General features: G+C 35.9%; 1 protein-coding gene across 2 annotated transcripts in view; it reads left to right on the top strand.

Annotated features, from left to right (window-relative positions):
• The first annotated feature begins 4725 nt into the window (after nucleotides 1-4725).
• LOC108368882 (ATP-dependent permease MDL1, mitochondrial-like) overlaps nucleotides 4726-10544 on the top strand; it is a 14458-nt gene continuing 8639 nt past the window's right edge. The window contains exons 1-2 of one of the 2 annotated variants that reach the window (XM_017623833.1): nucleotides 4726-5287; nucleotides 5373-5605. In XM_017623833.1, coding sequence (XP_017479322.1) covers nucleotides 4961-5287; nucleotides 5373-5390 — 345 coding nt within the window. In that variant the 5' untranslated portion in view covers nucleotides 4726-4960 and the 3' untranslated portion in view covers nucleotides 5391-5605. Of the gene's footprint in view, nucleotides 5298-5372; nucleotides 5610-10544 lie in introns of those variants that run through there. The other variant, XM_017623832.1, reaches the window with a different exon arrangement.

The raw sequence follows: 10544 nt of genomic DNA, 5'->3' as shown, positions 1-10544 counted from the left end.
TGCTTGTGCAAAGTTCAACTATCTCGAAATGTCACTATTTCACAAATTAAACCGGTGCACTGAGATNAACATTAAAATATCAGTCATATTTTTCGTTGCTGTGAACTTGTTTCAAAACTTATGTATTTTCCTTAATATAATTTTAAAACTCTGTGCACATTATTTTGAACGTATTTAGGTACATATACTTATCATCAACTATTGCTTGTGCAAAGTTCAACTATCTCGAAATGTCACTATTTCACAAATTAAACCGGTGCACTGAGATAAAGAAGTTTAGAATTAAACAAGCGTGCTAAATTAAAAAAATACGCATATGAAAGGGCACCAACCCAACTCGTAATACATTTAAGTATACAAATTTTAGTATTTAGTAAAGAAATGTTCAATTCAAATGCTCCCATATTAAAATGAAGCGATTTGCAATTACCGATTGCTTTTTCATAATTAAGTTGAAAAAATATTTAAATTCCATGCTGGTTGTAATGGGCATTGAACCTCTGGAAATTAGCAAATTGTGGCAATCATCTTCGCGCACTCAGCTACAGCCAGACATATAAATGTGCATTTAAATGTTGAGTTTGAATCAACACCACGCGTGCGTGTTATGAAAGTACTATTTTTAAATACGAACATTTTCAAACGATAATCAAATAGAAAATATTCATGTTTACTATGTGTTATTTCCCTCAGTGAATTCATAACAATTTTTTGAATATTACAACGCGTGTTTTTCTCTTAGTGTAGTGATTTTTGTACTTTTATTCAAATTTGTGCCATAAAATCAAAAACCGGGACACTTAAACGAAACCAGGGACATTTTAAGGTTGGACCGGGACACCGGGGCAAATAGTCTAAAACCGGGACATGTCCGGGAAAATCGGGACGTCTGGCAGCCCTACCTTAAGGTAAAATATCTTCAAATGCATGCCAAAAGCCAAATGTGCCAAATAATCTTGGTATGGTTGAAATCAGCATGAAAAGCTCTATCGAGTCAAGTTTTTTCTTCTTTTTTTTGACTAAACGGTTGGTATTTAGAATACAGGCTAAACGTGAATAAGTGAAAGTAAACACACAAATGTCAAATTAAACTCCGAGTTTATTAAACACCCCAATGAGAACACTTGACAGTTGTTCATAAACTCAAAACGTTAAATTCGAGTTAATAGGTTTATTCCACATGCTTTCCGCACTGTTTCAGTAATTAGAGCGAAAAAATAAGTTTTCTCTCACAAGTGTCAAAAATTTGGCAACCCGTGCCAAAAGTGCCCAGAGCATGAGGAACGCAAAAAAACACTTTTTGTACCCGGAATCAACAAATTAGTTCTAAACATTTATTTTATGTATGTGTATTTATTTCATATAGCTAATCAAATTAGTAAATATCTATATTACCGAACCTTTAGTGCTATTTTCCATTTTTATATTTTACAAAATTTGGTATCGGATGTAAACAAAAAGGGCTATTATTTCAAATTGACTTCTTGCACATTTCAGCCCGGAAAAAAAATTCTGGGCTGTTTCGGGCACGAAGGAGAAGACATTTACGTTCTAAAAGTGGAAGGTATTCGCTCTCTATTACCCACGCNATGTGTATTTATTTCATATAGCTAATCAAATTAGTAAATATCTATATTACTGAACCTTTAGTGCTATTTTCCATTTTTATATTTTACAAAATTTGCTATCGGATGTAAACAAAAAGGGCTATTATTTCAAATTGACTTCTTGCACATTTCAGCCCGGAAAAAAAAATCCGGGCTGTTTCGGGCACGAAGGAGAAGACATTTACGTTCTAAAAGTGGAAGGTATTCGCTCTCTATTACCCATTTTTCTAGCGTGAGGAACGCTTTCTGGGCTGTTTTGGGTACCCGCAGGCTCGTGTGGAACAAACCTAATATTTCAACGTGAACTTATTGCACTGTAGGGAGCCAAAAATATCACAGCTAAACGGCCAAAGGGGGGAAATTTTAGAGCTCAGAAAGTGAATTTTTCCTCGTTTAACACACTGTTCTCAGGTTGTGATAGCTGATGTTACTTAACTGGGACCTTTTGATTTCAATGGCATCCCCCGTTTTTCCAGATTGGCTCCAGTTTTCGAGATAACGGTACTTGAAAGTCTGCTTAAAGTTTAGGTTTTTCATTGATAATTCCTTCAGTTTTAAAGTTATTTTACTAAAATTTTGCATGTGACTGTTTTTTGATATTACCTTAACTATTTCTGAAAATGATGGAAATCGGTTCACTATAACTTATAGCTCCCATACAACTGATTGTTATAACTCATATTTTATTTCGTTATATTTTTTAATAATTTTAGTTTATACACCATTTAGACTTGAATTTGGGTTCTCTTCAATCCCGTTCTGACATATTTTGGTAGTTTCTATTGCACGAATGTTTTTTTGCCTGCTGCGATCGACCAGCAAAAGTCCGCCAACATTGAATTCAATCGATCCTCAAAACATATAGTGGATTGGTGAAATCCCTCTCCTACCGCGTCGGTTTTTTTTTTTAATTTGGCCAGCCGCTGCAGACTTTCCAAGGATAGTTATACCTCGGCGTGGTGCCTTCCAAACATACTGAAACTTTCACTTATTTCATACACTCAGCGATTAAGTTAACAAATTTCAGCTTCTTGTTTTCTGAGATTTGTCCAACTCATTGATAAACCGAATGGTAACAAAAAACGTTTTTTTTTTTGCCCACCAAAAATGCATCACACTAAGGCACGGAAGACATGTGAATTCGGGAATGTATTTATTTTGTGCAGGTTCAGATGTCAGTGCATTTTTATTTGACACCCCTATTCTGCAATTCTTTCGTATTCGCATTTTGCTACGAATCGTAGAAATAGTATGCTGCAATCCGAATCGTATTTTCGAACTTTCGAAATTCGTAACAATGGCATGCCTAAAAACGAACGAGTAAGCTTTTTTGCGTAATTTTGTACGAAAACAATTCTGTGTCGGAGGCGAAATAAAAGATGTAAATCGATGTGTGTTTACAAGAAATATTGGTGGTGTTCATTTAAACAGATAAATTTACCTTTCGCATATACGTATATTTTTATCCACTGCTTTATATGAACAAGAAAAAAAGAATATTTGTTGCCCCTTATCGAGAAACTTGGGTCCGGTTTAGTTAATGTACAACGATTTTCGGTTGTTGTGTCCAAACGCATAACCCGAATCCAAAAACTTTAACACACACGTGTAATAAAAGGATTCACATTTTATTTAAGATAAATGTTTCAAATTTCCTACCACTAGCTTATTAATAAACTCGGTTTGCACTATGTACTTTTTTGCAAATTTCGACGTGATTTGCACAAGAATACCTTTGTATACCTTTGACATGCGGAAGCCCCTCTTCCCCGCAACACAGAAGTGAGAATTCTACTTAGTAAGGCTTATAATCCCTAAGCGCGGCCGAAGGCAGAAGCAAGCGCAACATGTGGTGGACCTAACAAAATGCATGTTTTCAATGGCTTGGAAGACGCTGTTATTGTATTAACTGGATTGAGAACCAGAGCTTCAGGCATAGGAGGAGTTCTGGCTTGTGGTTCAACAACAATTCAACCAGAAGCTGACATAGTTGCGCCCATGGTGACTATGCCCGACAGCTCCGCATACCTTTGTGAAGCCATTGCCATAGCGCCCTCTTCTCTGCTGCTATAATTGCAAATGTATCAGAACCCATAATTTTCCTCAAAATATATAAAATTAACCAATTTTACAATAAACAAACAAATTATGAGTGCTTTTTATTTCTTTTCCACTTTGTTTTCCTTCATTCAGCTATCTTCGAAAAACAACTGATAGCTGGCAATGCTGCACATGTTCCCGCAAGGGTTGCAACATGTGGAATTACGAAAATTTGGGTTCTAGAGTAAGGGGCTGAGACTAATTTACGCTTGTCTGATTTCAAAGGGAATTTACCATATTTAGGAGTTTCCGAAGACAATGATATAATGAAAAAGTTTTTCCCAAATTTTTCGATGTTTTTTTTTATCAATCAATACGACAGTAATAGCGAGCGTAGAATTTCGGTTTGTGTCAGCCACTTTGACTTTAACGAACAGTAGCTTTCACAGTACAAAAAAGGTAATAAAAACCCATTCATACAATGGAAACTGCCAAAAAATGCATAGTGGCATTGAAAAGTACCCAAATTCAGGTCCAAGTAGTGTATAAAGTAATATTATTAAAAAATATTGCGAAATAAAATGAGAGTTATAACGCAAAGTCACATATCTGAAAAATCAGTTCTATGGGAGCTATATAATATAGTGCACCGACTTTCTTCATTTTCATAAATAGTTAATAGTTTTCATAATAGTAAAGTTATCAAAAGACAGTAACGTGCGAAATTTTAGTAAAATAATCTTAAAACTGAGGGAATGATTAACAAAAAACCTAAAATATAAGCAGATTTTCAAGTACCCTTATCTCAAATACTAGAGCCAACCTTGCGAAATGGGGGGGCGGGCGCCATTGAATTAAGAAGATCCCAGTTAAGTAATATCGGTTATCAAAACCTTTGCGCAGAAAAAAACATCAAAACCTGAGCACAGTGTTTTAAACGAGGAAAAATTCCCTTTCATAACTCTAAAACTTATAAAAATTTTGACCTGATACAGTTTTTCTGAAAACGCCATGGCAATCTAGAGGCCGAAATTAAGTTTACGTGTTTGGCCGTTTAACTGTGGTATTTCAAAACTTTAAAATTTACCTACAGTGTAATAGCAATTCGTGTTTCCGTGTCTGAACACAGACTAAACAAGGATAATCGTAACAGTATATCGATATTTGACAAACATTTCGTAAATCGTGGCAATCTTTTAAATTTCCTAATCAGCTGTTCTGTTGTGATTTTTTCTCCCCCCGATTTTTATCCGACGTTATGTATACCGCGCGCGGATTTTCATTTTAATAAATTGTATGTTCTTTGTTACAAAATGTTAATACATTGTACCTGTTTTAGAGGCACGCTTACGCGGTTAACCAGTCGAAGTATTTTGCAGCATACACTGGTTGGCATACTAAGGACCGTTCCAAGCTACAGAGGCTTCTCCACAGTTCACGCTTATCGCTCGAAATCAAAACAAACCTTTGGGCAACTACTTACGAACTTTGCAACAGTCCGTGGTAATCGAGATATACGGATAGCGCGATATCGGAGTGATTTCAGAAATGCCGCTCCGAAAACTGAAAAAACGACCAAAGTAAAGCTTCATAGAAAGGATGTGGTACGGCTTATTGGATTGGCGAAGACAGAAAAAATGGTGCTTGCTGGTAGTTAATTATGCATAAAAAGAATTAGCATAAAAAGTTTATAAAAAAAAAGTATGCAAATAATTTATATTGCAGGTGCTATGGGTTGTCTAATAATCTCTTCAGCCATTACAATGAGTGTACCTTTTGCGCTAGGCAAGATATTGGACATAATATTCGATAAGAAAGAAACGAATGCGGATACCATGAAGAAATTGAAGGATTTTTCCTTAGTACTTTTTGGGATCTTTGTTATTGGTGGCTTGACAAATTATCTGCGAGTTTACTTATTTAATAGTGCTTGTAAGTGTGCCAACTTATTTTAATTATCAGGCCGATTCTGAACTAACAAATCAAGCTTTTTAAAGCTTTTTGAGGTTAGACCTGTATGGGTGTGCGTAAAAATAAACCGATTACAGCCATTTTAGGAATGTTTGCTTATATTATCATTATAAATATATGGCCAAATGCCGCGAACTCATTACTTTTAATTACATTTTTTTTTTGCGTTTTTGAGGTTAGGTTTGTATGGGAGGTAGGTATGCGTTAAAGTAAATTGATTTTGCTAATTTTTTGTATGTTTACTTACTCTATTATTGTGAATATATGGACGAAATTTCGGAGACCTTAATTCATCGGTGCCCTTGGATGACATTTTTAAGGCGTTTTTAGGTTAGGTTTGTATGGGCGGTGTGCTTTAAAATAAAAAGATCACACCCGTTTTTTTCTTGATTTATGTCCTGAGAGATTACATACGAAAAATTATAGCCCTACGCCTACTCCTTCTAATTTTCTCCAAACAATGTATGAGGCTAACCACTGTGCGCCGTAATCTGTATGACTCTCACTACATGATTGCTGGTAGTGTTCTTAAAAAGGTAATATTCGACAGCCAGTTTTATTTTAATAGTCACAAATTTTATTATTTTGAAGTCGTAGTCTGCTTTAGCCTTCATTAGACGAAATACCTCCGAATTTTCTGATCCATGTACCTTTACAGGGCAGTTCTGGCTAAGAAAGTAAATAGTGTTTTGTAAGACAAATGAAAGACAGATGGCAAGATAGCTCGAAAGACTTTTGTTTTTCAAGCACAAGAGTCTTAGAAAAAAGCTCTCTTATTCACCACTCGTGGTGAAAAGTTATTTTGAGAGAAAGCACTTGTATGTCATTTAGCTCACGCCGCTCCATTGAGTGACGCGGCCAGATCAATCCCACTCAACTGAGTCTGTCCATAGGGAAGGGGGTGTTAGTTGAATGAGGTTTTGAAGGCATGCGAAGACATGTCTCGAGTCGTGGGGTGTCTCTCCGCATGCCGAGCGATGGTTGAGCACATCTGCATCGAACCTGCTCAGGTCAGAATTTAGCCTGCTGCAGTAGCCAGATCGACGCTGGGCAATGGTGGTGCGAGTCTCCCGAGGCAGGCGAAGCTCTGTCTCATCCTTGTCAGGTGATTGTGACCCAAAACGCCATTCACAGGTCCAGAGTCGCTGTAGAGTCGAGACCGACTCCCAGGCCATTTATGGCCTTTCGGTATGCTGTACAGATGTGTTTTTGTAAGTCTGTAGCTTTGTCCACTGCGTCCTGCTGGTTCCCGGCACCAGACGGGCGCTGCATAATTTAGAACTGTCCGGCCCATTGCCTTGTATGTTGGCAGCAACGTTTCCTTGTTTTTGTCCCAGAAGTTGTCGGTTAGTGACTTGAGCATCTTGTTGCGGCTCTGTATTCTATTGATAATTGCGTTGTATGCACGCCATCGACGTGAATTCCCAGCTGTAGTCTAAGCTCCTTCGTCCAGGTCGTAAAAAGGATTGCCGAGCATTTTGCTGGGGAGTGGATTAGGCTCGCAAGTAGAGATAGCGTTCTTCGAGCATGTCATCAGGTTTAAAGCCAACTCGAAAACTGGTAGCGGCGATAGGACACCTCCTTGTCGGACACCTTGCACAATTCTTCAAAAAGCTACTGACGACTGCCGACCACCGTGCCACCGTTTGAATCCATGTACGAGATAGGAGGCCTCTATGTCCACGCTACTAGAAAACATAGAGTGTCGAACGTCTTAGATAAATCCAACACTACTGGTTCTTATCTCCCACAGGGGCGGTTATGGTTAGAGCCACGTTTTATTTGGGAGTTTGTGGCAGGTCAAGGTCTCAAACCCATTTTTAAAACACTCGTTGGGAACCCTCTGAAGTAGAAATGAATCACCTGCTGTACTTTAACGACAACAAGAAAGTTGCTGAATATACCGCAATGAAATACTCAGCAAAATCCCAATGAGTTCTCATTTGAAGCCAAACTTACCTAGAAAATTATTTCGCAGTTGTTTGTCCTATAGACCATAAATTCCCTGAATTATTGAATGGAACCAGAAATTATTTGTTTGTTAAATACACTTGCTCCGTTTTATTCGAATGATTTCATTTGATGCATCATTATTGAGTACTTATTTGCTTATATTTAGACTTGGATAATACATGTGTAATTGATAAAACTGTTGGGTTTACATAGTCTTATGCTAGATTAATAATTTACGAAATAAATTAAGTTTATAGAGATATTAGAATTATTGAGCTTGGTGTGTACAATTCTTTTTAAAATAATACGGCTTATACCAAAGTATAGTTATCGTAAATTTATTAGATACATGATGATGATTGAACTTCTTTATCTTAGTATTCATTTGTGAGTGTATGTATATACATATGCATACTTCATACATATATTTGTAATTAATAATTCTCGTTTCCACTTATTTAGTTATATACATTTAATGAGCAAAGTTATACGGTTCTTGGCTAAGAATTCTAATGGTGGGTTCACAAGGTATCATTATGACAATATGACTGGGTATGACACCTTCTGAATAATCCATAAGTGTACTATGGTTTTTTCTTATACCGAACTTGTTTGTCATGTTTAACACTTTATTGAAAATCGTATATTTATATAACAGTTTCATTAGGCGCATTCTTTTGCAACCGACCAACAAAAGAACACTCGCTAAAATGACGAAATATATGCAAAGCAACAACACAAACTCAGCTATTTATCCGAGTTTACCCAGCTCGATAAAAAAATGCGTGACCTGAAGGGCAGTGTTGTTAAGTGAAAAACTGTTAATGCGAAAGCGGTTAGGGATATTTTTGTTTCCTTATATATGTACATGATTTATATTTTAAATAAGTATATATGTACATATATTATGCAAAAACCTCGGGTAATGACTTATTTCTATTGGTTTTTGTATCTAAATCCCATTAAACGAATCGCATATTTCTTGCTTTGTCGCTCGTTCACAAAAAAAAATCACCTAATGATCCAATGTTTGGCTGCCGAATAATTTTCATTTAATTTCGCAGCGAATAAAACCTAGTTCCAACCTCGAGATGCCGCATAAAAAGCTGGTCAGCTGGTCTGCTGTTCGGAAAATTTACATTTTCACTGACGTAATGGGTAAAATGATAGTAACTGAACACATTTTCAACAGGGTCTATCTGGATTTGATAGAGTGAAATCTGAACTTGAATCGAATCCATTTGTTCTGCGTGACTTTCTTCCCTTTTTAAACACTTTTTTGTTTATCTTATGTCAAAATCTTCAACTGGGAATATGTATGTATGTATGCGTCTGAATAGCTTCGTTTGGATTGTCAAAAGTTTTGACATTTGACATTGTAGAGTTACAAACCTGAAAAGCCAGAACGACTTCAAAAGCAGCAACGCCTGAAAAGGCTCCTGTGGAGCTTTAACTTTACTCTTTAAAAATAATAGGCGGTTAAAAAAATTTGCTTAAAAATTCAGTAAGATTTCAAAAAAATTTTGTGTACATATGTATGTATGTATATTCATAAGTAAAAAGTAGAAATAAAAGAACACACATTATCAAAATAAAATAATAAAAATAATAAATTGGCTCTTACACAATATCGTAGTGTTTGGCCGACCTTCTCATCCGATTTGTAGCGTGCGCCTTGATTTTGTCGCACAAACGGGAGGAACCTTCAGTTTAACGCTGACTCTCGAACGGCGATTGAGTTTTTTTGAGAAGCGGTTTTTCATGGCCGAATACACTCGGAGGTTTGTCATTGCCTGGCGAAAGGCAACCGCTATTAGAAAACAACTTTTTTTTTTATTTTTTGATGTTGGTCGGAAACTGCGCTCGAACCCAGGCCCTGAGGAATGGGCGCGCACTGGAAGTAATGTTGGGTGCGTACTTTCATAAAAAAAAGATTGTGCGCATCCATTATGTGGAAGAAAATGCGCAATACGTTCTTAAAAACTTTTATAGACGTTACCGACAATTTTGTGATCGGAAAATTTTATTACCAAGAAATGTTACCAGTTCTTGTCACCACGATTCTAGGTACGTCGGTAATGCAGTTAAAATATTCAGCAATTCAGCAATTGTGGAAATTCTGGCATTGCATATTTCACGGGGCAAAATTTTGTTACCAGCTTATGACATGGTAACAAAATTTATCGGTTGCAAGAGTACACAGAATGCGAAAAGGGTTTAAAAATTGACAGGAACTTCATTTACCGGTTGCAAAATTTTTATTACCAGCACAGAATAGACCTGTTATTATACTAAAATTTATTGGGCTAAAAAACTGCTATCGAACTGAAAAATTCTGGCATTTTCCAGAGTTCGAAATTAAAAGAATTGATTCTTGTTGTTTTTGTTGTTGAATGAAAAATATATTTATAAAAAATAAGAGAAATTTGTCTTATCGCTCAGACTAGACTCTCACTGTATGTAGAAAGCAAAAAAGTTACATTCTGGTTCATTCCTCCAACAAAGTTCTACATGCGAAACGAAATTTGCATCTTCTTTGGTCAAGTTTAAACCAAGCTCGCATAAATTAAATAAGAATATCACAAAGAAGAAAAAACTATTAATAAAAATTAAAGATGTAAATAAAAAACTGCATTTGCCTTAGTAAATTTCTTTTAGTCGCTGCGAAAACATTCTTTCGCCGTGCAAAAACGTTTAACTCTACAAAAACGGGTTAGTATAACCGCGGCATTAGGTTTCTCCAATTAAAACAACGTAACAAAATGCTGGTATAAAGTTAATTAGTGGTCCTAAGAATACGACAAAACTTCTTAATTAGTATAATATATGTATGTATACCGAAATCCCGAAATTTTGCAATAAAAAATAAAATAAACTTATTCAAACCATAAAAACTAAAAATGAAAAGAAATGTATTTAATTTAGTTCGATAAAGTATTGTAAGTATATTTTTTCGTAGTTTTCTTTATACAA

Source organism: Rhagoletis zephyria, unplaced genomic scaffold (assembly GCF_001687245.7).
Source record: "Rhagoletis zephyria isolate East Lansing unplaced genomic scaffold, Rhagoletis_zephyria_1.1 Rzeph_scaffold_03371, whole genome shotgun sequence".
Taxonomy (NCBI): domain Eukaryota; kingdom Metazoa; phylum Arthropoda; class Insecta; order Diptera; family Tephritidae; genus Rhagoletis; species Rhagoletis zephyria.
The sequence above is the reverse complement of the archived record's forward strand: the minus strand, read 5'-3'. Positions and strand labels throughout refer to the sequence as shown.